The 16935-nt window shown below is 42.3% G+C and overlaps 2 protein-coding genes across 4 annotated transcripts in view; both read right to left on the bottom strand.

Annotated features, from left to right (window-relative positions):
* The window catches only part of LOC131882837 (zinc finger protein rotund-like), a 79128-nt gene that overhangs the window by 56799 nt on the left and 5394 nt on the right, over positions 1-16935 (bottom strand). The window lies entirely within an intron of this gene.
* On the bottom strand, positions 9599-11635 carry LOC131882840 (uncharacterized). Its single transcript, XM_059230130.1, has one exon. It carries the CDS (start codon positions 10838-10840, stop codon positions 9659-9661), a length of 1182 nt encoding a protein of 393 aa, XP_059086113.1. The 5' UTR covers positions 10841-11635; the 3' UTR covers positions 9599-9658.

Below are 16935 nucleotides of genomic sequence, written 5' to 3'. Positions count from 1 at the left end.
ATGACCTCGGCATATTCCAATTCATCGTGGGTTGGGAACCATCTCCCAAGCAAGCCCACTGGATTACGTGTACGTGACACGAAGCCAAGGAAGATCAGGCCCTCTGGGGCCAACAACAAACATTTTGAAATCCAATATGACCACATGAGTTATCCAGGGCTTCCTCCAAAATCGACGCATTCCTCTCAGTTTCAACAAAGAATGGCCACCTTCTATTTGGCCTTGCCCTGACCGGCTGGCAACCCTAGAGCGGTCTCCTCCATCTCCACGATCCCCACCCAAGCGTCTCTCAAGTCTGAACTTGTCGAGAAAGCCTCTGAGTAGAAGGGAGTTGGTTCGTTGTTCCCCCAGTCCCAGGATTAAAGGTTTTCTGTCTAGGGGAAGGAGGAGGGAACGCGTGGAACCCAGACCCAGACCTCGGGACACGTCGGAGAAGGAACACGACGGACTGGAGAATGGGACTAGAGACTATACCAGACAGACTTCCTTACTATTCATCAAGAAACTAGGTCGATGTGCTTAAGGAGGTGGAGGACGGAGGCGAAGGAGGCGAGGAAGAGGAAGGAGAAAATTCCAAGCGTTTTTATGGGAACACCGTGAAGGGACGGATCGATAACAAACATCGGCTCTCTTTCTTCGGGTATAGATTATTTTCTCATTATGGAAGCAAAAAAAGGAGAGTAGACCCGGCTTTTGATTACAAAACTTAAGACACTTTCTATTAAAGCAACAGAAACATGGAGCGATATTTTCCATTAGACATGGACCAATGGCTCTCCCAATTATGTGAGGTCACTCCCCAAGATATTCTTCAAGGAATCACAAATTGTGTCCTTGTCACTTTTTGTGGCCTTTTCTCCATCTTGTCCTAAATAGAGAGAGAAAGGCGGAGAGGTCATTGACTTGGGAATGAGGACCTCGAAAAGCACGTGGCACTACCTACATACGTACATACTCACTCGAACCAACCAACCAACGAGCATTGTGGACCAAGTTGGTAATGAATACAGAGCCTATTGAATCGGCTTTTTCTCGTGTGAAGATGTCTTATTCTAATTCTCGGCACCATCATTTCTCCTCCCCGACCCCGGAGCCCCTTTTTTGCTTGGTCTCAGGCATTCAGAAATTCTTGAGCACCGAAATGAGCCAGAAAAAGGAATATCATCGTGATCACCCTCATGACTTGAAAATTGGATGGACGGGTTCGTTCTCAGTCATATACGAAGGGTCTATCCTACGCATCCTCCAATCGGGATGAGACGGGAATCATCCAATGGGACATGCTTAATTATAGGTTGCGTGATGTCATGGACTGTCGAGAGGGCCCGAGGCGTTAGAACTCGGATTCTGAAGGCAGGCGGTATAAAGGGAGGAAATTCGTTTTACGGGTTTATAGTTTATCCTCCGAGGTTTGGAAAATGGATGAAAATGCCAACTTGGCCCTCTCATGACCTTATACATGATGTTTTCCGCGGTAGATTACTAGTTCAAATAGAAGCGCACAGGATATCAATGAGATTAGGTCGATTCATGCGAGTTTGCCTGACTCATGGTTTTTTTGCTCGAGTTTCATCTTGGTGGTGATCGAGTCCATTTTGATGAGATAAGATTTCACGGCGGGATGACTTGGGCAAATTAAGATCATTGCTCAAGATTGCAACAGGAAATCACTTTTGATGGTGATTTATCAGCCCCCGATGGCGAACAATTGATGCGAGAAAAGGGCCTTGTCACGAATCCTGGGTTATATCGACCCTTCTGGGTAAATAAACGGTTTAAACACACAGCCATGGGATATCGGAATTTATGAAGAAAAGTTATATAATCAACAACAATCAAAGCCTAGAGTGAGACAGAGAGAGAAAGATATAGTGTACAGACTTGGTTCGGGGCTCGGTGCAGAAAAAGTGTTCATGGTAATGATAGTGAGAAACAAAGGCAGCTAGCTAGGCTAGTCTGGTGCTCTGGCTCTAATGCACGGACGGACGAATCTCCATTTTGAGAAATGTTCTAGCTCTTGGCAATGTGATTAATGAATCCCAGTTTTTGCCGTTGCGTTTCCAAAGCCTTGCGTTACTCATTAGCGGTTTATTAATCGTTTGGAGTATTTTTGGACTAGTGCTCAATAATGTGCTCTATACGTGAGGATAGGGTTACGAAATTGTTGTAGACACGGTGCTACTAGAATACTTTAAATCAATCTTAAGATCCAAACACATTTGACGCCAAGCACTCCGCTCAATTTTTTCATGCTATGCGATTGGTCAGTGGTTTTTATTATAAACTTTAAGTCAGCATTATTATCCAACATGGCTAAATATAACATGCCTACTCTAATTAAAGTAAGACTATGAAAGAGTATATTGAACAACTGCTAAGGTATTTTTGAGTTCCGAAGGCTCATTCTTATCCACTTTTTTGTTGAATATTCCTGCACTTGAATTGCAAAAATTGTCATGTTTTATAGCATTGCAAATTAGCTGGATTTTCTTTTGCGTTAATAGCACTATCAAAAGAATTTAAAGTAAAATATCAAAATGTCTGAAATTGTTAAATGGATTTTCACAGATAATTCCGCAATTTAAAAGCAAGTTTTCAAATTTTCTAGGCATTGCATCATTGTGTTTTATTCAAGTCTTTTTCCTGCCACATTTCTCAATTCCTATTTACGGGTAGCATTTTGTAACATCAACTCTTTGCGATGGACGTTCTTAGATCATTGCAGCTAATGCAGTGATTGCGAAGCAGTCTGGTTGGCCTGCAAAGCTCATCGCTTTTTGTGTTGGCACTTTACAAAACTCCATATTAACATCCAAAGTTATTTTATCAAATGATTATCTTGGTAGACAAAGGGAGCAGCTTTTTAACATAGCAACCTCATGGGATTTAATCCTCATATACCCCAGAACTATAATCAACTTTCTCCAAACTTAGCAGAGATACGCATATAAAGATGAGTTCTCACGTTGGTAACTAAATCGTCATCTCAGAACAAATTGTAAAGCTTTGATGGCTTTCTTTCAGCGAACATGGTCTACTTTCGTCGTCAAAAGCGCTTTAATTCAAGAGAAGGCTTCCCTGTCGATTGTGGCCAGGTTATTGTGAGTTGTTACCAGAACTAAACGCAGGCCTCCATCGTTTTCAAGCAGCCACAAGGAAAGCCTGCATTGGCGTTTTTTTGCACAAATGATTATTCTCAGCTCTCAAATATTACTCACTCGTCAGCCAGAAGGGTAATTTGAAGCATGGGCTTTTCAAATCGATTGCATTGTCTATCATACATTGTCACACCACATCTTAACCAAGGCAACGATACAGCTCCAAAAATAAAAATAAAAATAAGTACCACACGACACAAACATGAATACAACATTACCCCAAAAATCAATGGTAACCCACGTGGTTGCAATATCATTTTAAATTCTTTTACAAGACGTTAATCGAAGACGATATGAAGGTATGCTATGGCATTGACTGAAATTACGGCAAAAAGTCGGAAAATTATTCGAGAGACCTCAATATCCACAGCCAAAGTGAGGAGTGAGATGGTATGAAGGTGGAGCAACATTTTCGTGCAATTGAGCTCGAAAGAGAACAGCCCTGTAGGCGATATGCCACAACACGCCATTATGGTATGAATTACCATTCCCAATCATTTGCAATAAAACCTGCAGCGTTTTCGCAAACCGCTTTATTTCATAACACTAAGTGATGAAAACTTCAAATTGTTAATTTTAGTTGCAATGGTGGAGCTAAGGAAAATTATTTTGAGCGTACTTGGAAGACTTTGGAAACCTTGAGAAGTGATGATCCCAAGCAAATAATCTGCGAGAGTAAAGGGTAAAAGGACTCTTTGTTTGGTCTGTGAGAAGTTGCAGGATTAAAAGCGTGTTCCATCTTCTTTGGATATGAGTGCCAAAAAGCAGTTGGAATCTTCTGGCATCATGCTTTGTTGTAGCTAAGCATCTTCCGAGATGGATCACCCTATTTTGGGTCCAAAGCGGTTTTTTGTTCCCTTGTCCCAACTGGGACAGCCAACAGTTCGCTTCTGGCTTCCCTTGGTACACTGCAAGCTGCAACACACCCCAAAAGGACCCATTCACACACACTGTGTTCCTCATTTGGAAATGAGGCACTGCCGATCCAAAAAGTGCTCCTATCACATCTCCATTCATTTTCAGTTTGATGCACAATGTTTACGGATTTGAAAGTGAATATTGCAACCATTTATCATGGCTGTGTTGGGATGGTTTTTCAATTTTGCACAGTGAATGGCAAGTAGACCATGCTGAGATGAGCTAGACATTGCTTTGGGACAGACTCGAGATGGAGCAGGGCTCCCTAAACCATTCAGTCTTCAAGCTTTAATTGGCCCAAAGTGATCTTTCAGTCACAAGGAGGAGTATGCTTCTTTCAATCTCATGGAACCGATCACTTAATGCGTCGGAGTGAGATCAAATCAGTCGAATGGTTGAACTCACGATGAAATCTACGTTTTGGGAGACGGATATTAATCCCATGTTGTGGTTACATTTACAATGATTAATTGAGATATTTCAAAATTCCTCATCCACCCAAGTTCATTTAACAGGATCCAAATCTCAAAACAATTACACTTTTTGTCGCCAACCATAATTTCGTTGAAGTCATTAATTTTCCAGAGTTTTACCATTGGAAATAGTCACAAAAAGCCCAGGAAAACATTCTTCAGGGTCCTGATATTTCCACCCATCTTGAAAGGTTGCGTGATCCGTTTAAGACCTGAATGAAATCGATAAAGCTTGTTTACATCCGCCATGACTCATCAAGAGACGGGCTTTTTTGCAAATTCATTCCGAATTCATTTTCTCGACAAGAGATCTTTGGAAGTGGCTTTTCACCGGAATCACTCATGATGCTTGTGAAGTGTGCAGATAAAAGCACCGAAGCTCCCAGCCAAGAAAGCCCATGGCATCATTTGTTCAAAACTTGCAGGGCGACACTTTGACCTCAACTTCACTTGAACCTGAAAGCTGAAGTAATTTTGAAGACTAAAACGCGGGTTGAAGTGTAATGGAGCCCGACTTTGATGATCATGAGAATTGCAATGTCATCCCAGCATATGATTTGCATCCAAGCGAGTTTGAATAATGGAAAATTATTCAAAGAAGGGGAGATAGGGAGGAGCGATCCGGATGTGAGAAAATGCGGAAACGCCGTTGCTCCGTTTTCTCGTGACTTTGCTGTTCTTCTTTCTTTTAAATAATTGAAATAAGGGTGTAACCTGAACAGATACGGACTTTTGCCGAGGATCTTGAATGGTTTTGCCCATTTGGCGACTCAAACCCTCTTTGGGAGAAGTCATAGGAAGCTCTGGTCGTCTTCGCGGATGTGTTTTTGTTGCAATTGAAAGAAGTTTTCTAACTTGGATGAGTGTCGAAGGGGGAAAGTTTTGAACCTATTTTCAATATTACTTCTCACTCATAATGGCTCTCGATTTTTTGCCATCCCCCAAATTTGCCATCATACATAACCTTGGACTTCTGGAAAAGGCAATCCATGTTCCAATCGTCCTCAGTCCAAGTATCCAGTTAAGAAGTCTCAAAGTATATCCTAAATCCGCCTGGATTGGTCAGTCCACAAAAAACCAAAACGAGAGAAAAACTTTGGTGAACCTCACGGATAAAAAGCATGGATATCGCGCGATGATTATCTCATCAAACTCAGAACCAGGCAATTGGACTCAAACGAAAGTTTTGTGAGTTCTTTTTTTTGTCTCCAGATTTCATTCAGCTACAAGTCAAAACCGCCAAACAACTATTGGGACTCCTTCTGTTGGCAAAGTTGCTATATATTTTGTATTAAGCCCTCTTAAGTTATCACAGGGAGATCTTGACTCAAGTCTGTTATCAGCTCGTTTTCCATTTTTCAATCCTTCTGGACTTCGGGGCTCTTGGGATCCAAATCACTGCACGGAAAACCAAGGAAAAGTCAACCACTGACTAGAAAGCTCTACACTCCAGATATCTAACAAAAGTTTTACTAAAACCTCATGTTTTACGGTATCAAATTGCTTTTTAAAATCATTGGCCATTTTATTTAACGCTAGTTTTAAAACAGTGTTTTCTTATCCCTCCACTGTTAGGGAGTCTTGACGCATCGAAGGGGGAGATTTTCATTCCAGCCCATTTCCACTTGATGGATAGCTTTCAAATGCATGTTCCACCCTCTGATGCAGAACACTGGGAACACAAGGAACACCAAGAGACACTCGCTGAGGTCCAAAGAACGAGTCCGGGGGTAGGAGAACTTTCACTTCAGATGACTTCGTCTCAAACTTTGGTTTGAGCTCTTTTTTGCCAGGACCAATTTGAATTTCGCGGACTCTTCTAATTCACTCAAGATTCAAGGAAAGTTATGTGACCAAGAAACGTTTCGACAGAGGCTCCATTTTTCAGATTGGTTCTCACTTTCATGACAGGGTGTCGCTTCAGAAACCAATAGAAGGGAGATTAATGATTTTTGACCCAAGGTGGACCAGGTTTCCAGCTGAATTTTAACACCTTGTAAATAGCCAAAACCTTCGGCGAAGGGAGGCAAATGCTTTTTTCATGCTAAAAAAATGTCGACCAGATGTGGAGTGAAAGGGAATATGGGTGGGGTAAAATATTCACCCTTCAAATACCCCTAGATAGCGTTAAGAGTTTGGAGACAAATTTCTTCGGAAATGGTTCTAACCATTTGTGGTCCCGCTTTTGGAGAGAGTGTGACACTTCTTTTGCTTGGCTTGCGCACTGAATAAAAAAAGGACTTGTTTGTTGAAAAATTGAATTTTTGAAAAGTTGTAAGTTGCGTGACATCGGTAAATTGTTAGCAAATGTTGGGCAAGAGACCGTGTATGTGATGTTTAAGCACAAGCTTGTAATAAAGTACGTAAATTAAAAGGAAAATGATCTTATAAACTTGATCATCTGCTTCCATTTACAATATCTAAAAGTATGTTTTAATTTTTGCAATACAATTCGACTCCTTTGCCATGACTCCAAAACATTGATATTTTCATATTATAAATAAGTTTATACGGGTAGATGTAAGAGTGGAAAAGTTCGTTGAGGATTACACTCCTTGTAGCGATTGGATAAAGCCCGCAAAAACCACACCAACCTTTTTTTTACTCTAATATCGCCTCACTTTGTTGTTTTAATTGCTTGGTTTTCACCATCTTAAGAATGCATGTAAACGTATTATCACCATATAAGATCCAAGTACCTCAATAATAAGAACCGTTCAATTGCGCGACCAAATGTAATGAATTGCAATTACATCGTCAAAATAGTGGTTTATTACATTTAAACCCAAAATCTTCAAATTGGGTAAAGCTTTTCAAATGTGTGGTTGGATATATCGCACATTTAAGTCCAGAGATAGCATCACGATGCTAACTCTGTACAAGTCGATTGTTCCACCACATCTTGAATATGCTTCACCCATTTGGGCTCCATTGAGTTCAGCAGGTTTGCCAAAGGTCCAACAAGTCCAAAGATGTTTCTCTAGGAACATCACAGGATTGAGAGAGCTCTCATATTGGGAGAGGCTAAAAAAGTTGGGGTTGTACAGTGTTCAGAGAAGGTACGAAAGGTATCTGATATTGTACGTTTTCAAAAGTATCCATGAGCTTTGTCCCAACCCAGGGTTTAGGGTCAATTCTAGTGACCGTAGAGGCTTAATGTGCGTTTTGAGAGCACCTTCAAGTCTTCGAGAATCCAGGCTAGTTCGAACAATGAAGTCCACATCTCTTCTTTCTCGGGCTCCTTCATTGTTTAATTTGCTTCCCTCTGATATTCGTAGGGAATACGTAGGCCTTGTTGATCCGGTCGCATCTTTCAAGTCAGACTTGGACAATTTTTTTAGATAGCATTCCTGATCAACCATCTATTCAAGGACTAGCTCGGTCTGCCAACTCAAATTAGTTGGTAGACCAAATATCAAATAAAGATTGAAAGGTAATAAATAGACGAATTATAACCTTTCATTTTAATAGCACTGGGGATTACATTCCCTGTAGCGGTTAGAAAAGCCTGTGAAAAACCAAACCAATCCCAATGTCCCCCCCCCAAAGATCACAAAAATCCTTCTTAAACTTTCAAGATTGTATTTGTATGTGTATTTTTTGAGCATTAAATACATAGTACTTTTTGTGTGCAAGATTGCATGTGACAATTTAGGTGGGGTATTTCGAGATCTGGAACAATTTTGAACGTTTGAAGCTAGTAAAATTTTTGTGATTGTTTCTTTCGGCGACAGCCATATTATTGAAGAGGACGACAGCATTTTTGATGCCGATGTTCGAATCAAAACTTCTACTTTCATTGATCTAGTAAAGACAATAATTTCTCTGCAAAGTATTTGGAATGAAAATTGACCGGGATGTGACCAAATATGTTTGTTAATTGCGATTAAAATGGCACACAACCCTAGTGAAAATTACGTACGTAGATTGCATTTGCAATTGATCCCCATCTGTGTTGATAATGTCATTTTAGTCTTAAACTCACAAAAAAATCCTAGAAAACAATACTTGGAGAAAACAATGTCAAAAATGCATAAGTTCTAAAGAGCTATCTTTTAAATTCTGCTTCCCAAGTTATATTTGTCCCTAAATTTGGTCTGGAATGGTAGTCCCTTGGTCCATAACATATATGTCTCATGTTGAAGAGCGTTGGACGCCCAGGAGGAGGTTAATAATCCATTGTCGCCCTCAACTTGTGTCGTGCTTCCTCATATTTTCTTCATGAGATGCAAGAAGACGATTAGAATAGCTATTTATCTGCATAAATCTTGCATTCTGTCACTCGCTTGAGTTGCTTTGAACACAACATAACAGCGATGAGCACGAGCACGAGACACAAGCGTGAGCATTAAACGGGACTTCATTCACAGATTTAAGAAGGGTGGTTAGATCATTCACTTGGCCTCTGCATTCGTAGACAAACCTATCACAAATTTGATCCTTAAGCACGTTTTAGTATTAATAAGGGGTTTTGGGTGCCAAATTGGCTACCAAACTATGTAAATCTATGAGCGAATCCTACATCTTCCGAAAAGGGCTCATGGTTGAGCTGCGCGAATTCTTTTGGCGACGGCAGATTTGGGAGGGATTGGAACACAGGGACCCGCTCTACTAGTTTCGCTTAGCTCTTTCCCTCGGTTTGAAATCTTGAAATTTATGACACTGCATCCTATTCGAGGGATGGGAGGGGTGGAAGGAAAATGTTTAGATTTATGCCCTATTTATTTACTTTCATGACAGAAAGATATTCAATCTGCGAATTGCTCGCTTTGCTTAAGGATTTATGGCACACCCTTGTGTCACCTCATAATCGAAAAAAGACGCTAACCAAGTTGTTGGGTATCTGTTGAGGATATAAATATATATAGTGTATCAGCTCGTTCACTTGTCTTGACTGAGTCTCAACGACCCAATGATCCGTTTTGGTTTATCTTTCCAGTTTTTTGCCACCTCCTTTTTTCTCTCGTCTCTTTTGAAGAGGGAAATTGGAATCGGTAGAAAGGTCTGATCCAAACGAAAGATGTAGTGGACGATCGATTATTTCCCAGCTTTTCTTATGCCCTTTATTTTACATCAATGCAATTAAAACAAAAATATATTTATGCCATTCTACCTTGACTTCTTAGATGAGTAAACGTGGAATTCTGCGTCATTCTTAATCCATTGTTGTTGATCAAAGATGTAGAACATTTTAAAGAAGGCCGGCATTATCGGCTCATTCGACATCCGCACCAAATCCGGATAGACCGTCCGAAACGTCTTTGTGGCCTCCTCCAAATGGTAATGAGGGATCTTGCTGAAGAGGTGATGGATCTGATGGGTGCCAATGTTGTGAACCAAGTTATGAGCCCAACCATAGTGACGATCCACGGAGGACAGGTTTCCACGGACAAAGTCCCATTTGTGATCCGCATACCAAGGAACGTTCTCGTCTTGGTGGTGGAGGAACGTGGTGACAACCAGCCATGAGGCAAAGACAAAGATAGGGATGAGATAATGGCACAGCAGAGCCGTAAAACCATAGTGCCCGGCATACGGGATTAATCCGAAGCAGACCCATCCAGCAATGGTGACAAGTGAGACGACGCACTGGCTGGCGTGACGGACAAAGAATTCATCGTAGGGGTTGACATGATTGACAGCCCTAGGAGCGTATCCCTTGAACAGATAGAAGAACCAAGAGAGTCCCAATCCGAACAAAGGCAAGAACTTCTTCCCGTCCGCAGCGTAATCCTTCTCCCGGACCGGATAGAAGATTTCGTCCTTGTCAATGTTACCCGTGTTCTTGTGGTGATGGCGATGGCTCACCTTCCAAGGGTAATATGGGACTAATATGAGCGAATGGAGGAGATTTCCAGTAATATCATTGATGAGGGCACTATGGGAAAATGACCCATGGCCGCAGTCATGGCCGAGGACAAACAGGGCCCACATCATTGTGCCCTGTAGGTACCAATACACCGGATAAGTGAGGTACATGGCCAACGGAAACTGAAGATCCATGAAAATCATCCCCAAGTACAAGACGGCCATGATGACCAAGTCTTTGAGGACATAATAGAACGATTGGGCCAATGTCGGCTGGAAACAATGCGCCGGAAGTTGCCGCTTGATCTCCAAAATAGACGGGGTATTCTGAGGCACGAACCTGATGGCCTCATCCTCGCTGACACCTGCTGACAACACTTTCGACTGGCCGGAACCCATGTTGGAGACACTTGCCGCCGATTTGCTTCTCGTCATTCTGACATTACCTTCTAGGGTTTCTTGGCCTGTATAATCGGAAGCCATAGTTTGAAGATATCTCTTCCAGATCCTCCACTATCGCAGCATTTAATGAGATTGAGGGAAAACAGCTGCGATTTCCCCTGTTTTTGACAATTTTGCAGTACTGTTAGCCAGTCTGGCTCCCAGTTCATTTGTATCGATCCGGAATTGGAGGAAAGTCAGCAACCAAGCGACAGATAGACAGAACCCAGTAACTCTGGGGGAATATTTGGCTGGCCCGGCTTTTGAGCTCTCCGTACCAGTGGTACACAGAGTACACGGGGTGGGTTCGAGTCAAGGTACTGGAGGATGTGCTAACACACTATGAGTGGGATGTACTGTACCCTATTTCTCTCTCTCTTTCAGTCTTTCAAAGTATGAGAGAGTCTCTGAAGAGAGGGCGGTGGAATTCAGCTTGGGCATCGTGTGTGATGCTAATGAGTGTTCATCATGCCCCGCTACCCTCTTCTTCACCACGTGGTCTGATGAAAAATCTGATTGAACTCGTCCATAAGTACAACTTACTTCGTTCGACCCGTCTGTAAATATACAGTACCTCCGCCCGACAAACGACGTTGTCATGGGCTTGACAGAAGCTCGGTTTCCAAGCCATCGCCATAGTACAAACAAACGAAAAGCTGATTCGGCCAACGATGCCCCAGATCCAGATCTGGCAAGATCGACTCTGCGTTACTTGACGTAATGGAAAGAGGGTGGGTGATCTCCATTGGAAACCTTGACTGTGGGCTTTATCGTACACCGTTCATCTGCACAATGCCACATCACTGATAGTACATTGACAACATCAGGGTTTCTCAAGGCTCATTCGTAACAGGATTTTTATGATCTCTGGAGAGTTCATGGAAATCATGAGAAAATCGAGATTTCAAAGGTGAGTGCACTTAAAGTAACCAGATGATGTAACCGTCTCCATGAGTTGTTATCGACCCGCACCCCTGAGGAATGAATGAGGGTTCCATTACTAAAAAAGTCACCCTTCCTCGTTCCAATCCATCCCTCTGCTCGTCGAGATCAATGAATCAAGTGGAACTATTAACTGCCCTCATGGAAAACTGATAATGTCACTTTCCCTTTGAGCTGAGAACTTAGTCGTCTCAGACGTTAAAGGACTGCTCATTGTCAAAATGACCATTTACTTAAAAGTGCCATGCTTCAAATAGGAGAACTACAGAGTTGTGTAATAGCTATTACCCATTTTAGGTTCCAAAGCATATTGCAAAATTGCATCTGTCTGGATGACTCCTGAAAAACGGGGTCGATTGGGTAAGCCCTGCTCGGAAAAAACGATTGCTCTTCGTCGTCGTTGTCCTCTTTACCAATGATTTCCCCTTCTGGCAATTTTCCCCCTTTATCCTGACCTGTTCCAAAGTGAAGATGGCCCCAACCTGGACCATTGGATCCGTTTCTACAATCTAACTTCACTTACTGTGCATCATTCATAGTTGGGTGTCCTCCCTGGGAAACAAATATCATTCTGCTAACAAGGAAAATATCCAAACATACGTTTTTCTTCCTTTTAAGGCAAAATGAGCTGTCATCATATTTCACTCAGTTTTTTCGTAATGTTTAATAGAATGAATCTTAGGTGTCGCTGAGAGCATGTATGCTTCGATTTTGAGGGGATTCGGGGGACGTAGCTTTTGGGGCAGATCACTTTAGCGAAGAAAAATTAACCTGACCCCGAGACTGAATGGATTAAGTTCTTGGCTGGAAGGCCAGAAAGTCTACAAAAGCCTCCGGTGCCTCTGAGGTTCATTCCTTTGCCACAGTCGAGTTTTGTTTCATCTTTCTAATATACTGTATGGTTTCTTGGGCTCCATAGGTTTGTCTTAGCTCATTTCCTAGTATATAACAACGGGTGGATCATTAGTCTGAGTTGGCTAATGATCTTCAAGAGACATTCGTCTGTTCCAAGTCCTTTTTTACGCGAGAATTGATCATCAGGCACCGGACTGTGTCTTCTTGTTATTGATGGAAAATGCGCTAATGGAACAAAAACCCAAACGATATGAGCGTTAACCCTGAGGGAGGGGATGGTTGCGACGGTTCCAATGGTTCCAGGGGTTTACCCAATGGCTTCAGGGTGGGTGGATTGATGATTGGTGTCTGGGATGGTCTGGATCGTCTTCGCATGGAGTATGTATCACCATTCAACCTTTGCCCAATACTTCATGGAGGTCAATTCATGAAACCATCCAGGGTTTTTTTTCAATGCCCGGTAAACAGACACGCTTTTGAACTCAAACTTTTGTTGGAACTTGTTCCCGTCAATTAGGTTAGAATGGATAACAGTTTAGGCGAATGACACCAAATCTAATTAACACTTCCAGACAAATGCTCTCAAGCATGAGAAGGAAGATGAAACCGAAGAGGCAGAGCGAAACAATGCAATAAACGTAAGGGGGAGGAATCTGGGAATCCTTGATGAGACCCAATTTGTCAGGCAATAGCTTTCCCATAAAGCTAGTCTGAGGTAAGGTGTTACTTAAGAAGAAGAGACTCAGGAACTTATTAGACATTACAAAAGTACCTTAATCCTAAGGTAGGTTGGATAAAAAGATCCTTTGACTCAAGAGTTGAGGAAATAAGACATCACGGCGTTTGCTGTAATCACATATCGGATGTGACGTTGAGAAATCCCAGAGCAAACGAAATAAAAAGCTCCCTTGGGAATCCATCCTTCCCCCTCCCTCTCATGTGTTTCCTCTTTCGTTCTTGCTCTTTTTCGCGATTGTTGTCTAGCATTATTTTAGAGCTCTCGTTGATTTTCTTGGAATTACTCCGTACAAATATTTCCAAGAAAAAACCAGAGAATCCTACTTTTCATTCTAGGGATTAATTTCCAAATAATGATCAACCCCCATGAACCATCAATATCCCTGGAACAGTTTATAGCTCTCAAAAAGGTATTTTCTCATGCCCCCTAGCTCAATTCACCCCCAAAGTTTTCATCATGTTCCAACCTCGAACTCGGAACTATCCAAGACAACACTGGCAAAAATCGTGTACAACATGCGAGTGTTAGAACTCCCCCGAGACTCGCCAATATTTTTGTCCTGTGGAAGTGGTCGGAGAGAATTGGACTAGGTTAGTTTTCATACAGTGGATCATGGCGGGCGGTGGGATTGGAACCAAATGGGGACTGGGTGAAAAGGAAACAAGACAGGATTTATTGCCTTTTGGTAGATATATGGACGATCAGGAACACGTTTACGCCTGAGTGCTGTGATTAAAACCCTGGCAAGGAGACTGGGTGCGAATACCGTCGTTTCCAACAGTCCCCGAGTGTACGGAAAAATACCAAAATGGGTTATACACATTTACCCACCCATATCCTCTCACACTCAAACCGAATTATGGGCACCACCCCAAAGGGGAGTTGGAAATGGAACAATTCACTTTACGAGAGAGCATCCTTTGAATCCAATCTTGGAACACGTGTTTTTACTCCTCATCTGACGCGCACTAAATCTCGGATCGACTTCCCATTGCTCATTTTATGGTCAAAAAATGGAAATCTATGCTGACCTGGAGCAGAGAAACAGGCTCAATATCCACTGTCGGTTCTAAATACCAATGCTCTGGAAACCGAGGGCGAGCTGCCAATTACATTTTCCCATCAATCAGTTTTTGCTCCAGAAAATGCGGATTTCGAACCAAAGCTGCACCTTGTTGGCTCCATAGGGAATCCGTCAGTTAGAATGCCGATACGTAAAAAAATGGAACGAAGGTAGGTTCCTTGGGGCTCGCCCAGCCCTGTAACTTTGCAAACGATGGAAACAACAAATGAGGGAAAATACAAGACACGAAGCAGGTAAAAAATTGAGGAGGATTGATGAAAAAGGCTTCAGTTGTCAATTTGTGGCCCGATTTTTGCCTCAGAAACTCTTGTCGGAATCTACAGAGCCCGGAATATTATGTGGGGAACAGTTGACGTCAATGATTTGACGGACAGGCCCAAAGACTTCTCACGGCCCCGGGGTTAAAATCTCGCTTTAGACAAAAGGTTGAGGATAACTTGGAATAAACACAATATCTTTAGTGCAATAGTTCTTAAAAGAGACCGAGCAAACTTCTTTAACAATTCCGGTCCGGTGCCACAATCCATCAGGAACGAAGAGGTGAAATGAAGCATTTAAGACCGAAGATTTCTGGCCCACGAAGGTTTTTTTTGCTCTGACATCTCTCAGTCTTGAGGAACAGTGCCATCTGAACTTGACGGATGGGATTGGTGTAAATTGACGGGGGCAGGCCGACAAACGGTCCCATTGCAATTAGTGGATAAATTAACAAATCTTCCAACTTGCCAACATTCCCCATACCTTACAAGAACCCACCTTTGATATGCCGTACCCAAGATATTTTCTACCATTTCCTTGAGGGATAGAGTTGCACATGACGATCCACGGTTCCCAATCCACATTCTCACCCAAAGCCAAATTAGATACGGAGACACAAGGATGAGCATTGAGCACGAGCCTGTTGTGAGTCCGCTTGACAAACGAGTTTGAGCGCTCAGAGGCAGATCCGAGAGAAGAGCGAGACAGACTGCTGGCTAGGATTGCTGCAGCAGCGTAAGCAACGTTTTTTCCCGCCACTTTTTGCCCGGGAGTTTTCAAAACTGCTTCGGACAGCAATATTGGCTAGGAATTTCTGACACAGTCGGCATTGCCAGGACATCTCCTAGGATTAATTTTTGTGTCGCTTGCCATTTGGATTTTGCAGATGGACTATAAGGCGAATTTGTTTGTAGCGACTATTGATAATTGATATTAGAGGGCCGTGTTGGCCTTTAAATTGATAGAATATTGGGAATATTCATATCAATAATACGTTTGATGCACGGGTTTTGCAAAACCTGGAGCAAAAAAGGTCTGATAAGGTTGGCAAACTACATGGGCCAACTTTGAAGGAAAAATGAAAAATTCCTAATGCCACTTTTTGTACCAGGGTTGCAAACCTGATAGTCTACAATTCTTATCACAACAAAGGACCTCTTGCATGCATGAACGTGAAAGCGGCAAGATGATGGGCCTTTACTAGATTGTCCCCTTTTTGTGACGAAAACGTCCTCAATTCTAGTCAGACTCATAGAAGTGACACATGTTTGCAAAAGTCTTGCACATGAATTGTTCTTCTTATCAAACTGATTGAAGCTTTGATTCCTTGAGCAGTGGTAGATGGTTGGCATGAGTACGAAAGTCGGTATGAGTAAAAAATGGTCGAGGACCTGAGGAGGCTAGTGGCCCCCAAAATGTTTTACCCAACCTTGAAGCTGCCGAGACATTTCAATAAAGCCCTGTGCAGATTTGGCTCGTCGTTTGCGTCGGGAAGGCATGCAAATTCTCATTTCCTTCGCTCTTCCCTCGATTTTTGCAAGATGGAATGTTGATGTGCGGTGTGGGGAAGAAGTCTTGCTTCATTTCCGAACCCTTGTCATGTTTTCATCAGTTTCATCACAAGAACCATCCCTTGTGTGAGTTTGAACCAATTTTTCAAGGCTTTGCCATGACATGTTTATGTCACTTTTACGGCATCCCTGAGTTACCTTTGTCTTCTTGTGTTAAGTCGTAATTTGGCGCTCACAAGAGGGAAGAGATTGAATCTTTAATATCTTCATCAGCGATAACTTTTTACCCCGGTTAATGAGACGAGCGAATTAAAGTTTAAATCCAATCACAACCATCAAAGCAGGTTAATTAATGGTGAAGGTTACCACGCCCCAAATCGACTGGCAGCGAAGCTTCCCGTTGAATTTTCGTGACAACATGCATTCCTTAGCCACTCAATGGCCATTCTCTCGGTGGATTGAACAAGCAGGTGAGAAAATCCCGGATTGGGAGTTCCTATCGTTTGATCGTGTCAAACCTGATTTTTAAAGAAGACTTGTTTGGTTTTTATGCACCTCTCTCTGTCTTCTCTCTGTGGTCTGTCAAGCGCACTTTTTTCCATGAAATTGTCTTTGTTTCATATTCATTCTGCCTGTCACTTGTCAACTCTTCATCAGGATTGAATTAAATCGTGACAGGCACACACTTCAATAGCCGAGATTAAAGTCTCGGTTTTGGTTTTATCATGACAATCAAAGTACCCGCATT

This window comes from Tigriopus californicus, chromosome 6 (genome assembly GCF_007210705.1).
Source record: "Tigriopus californicus strain San Diego chromosome 6, Tcal_SD_v2.1, whole genome shotgun sequence".
Taxonomy (NCBI): domain Eukaryota; kingdom Metazoa; phylum Arthropoda; class Copepoda; order Harpacticoida; family Harpacticidae; genus Tigriopus; species Tigriopus californicus.
The sequence above is the reverse complement of the archived record's forward strand: the minus strand, read 5'-3'. Positions and strand labels throughout refer to the sequence as shown.

Bases quoted from the DNA above. Each gene is read 5' to 3' on its own strand.
- LOC131882840 (XM_059230130.1), bottom strand. From the start codon at position 10,840: ATGGCTTCCGATTATACAGGCCAAGAAACCCTAGAAGGTAATGTCAGA.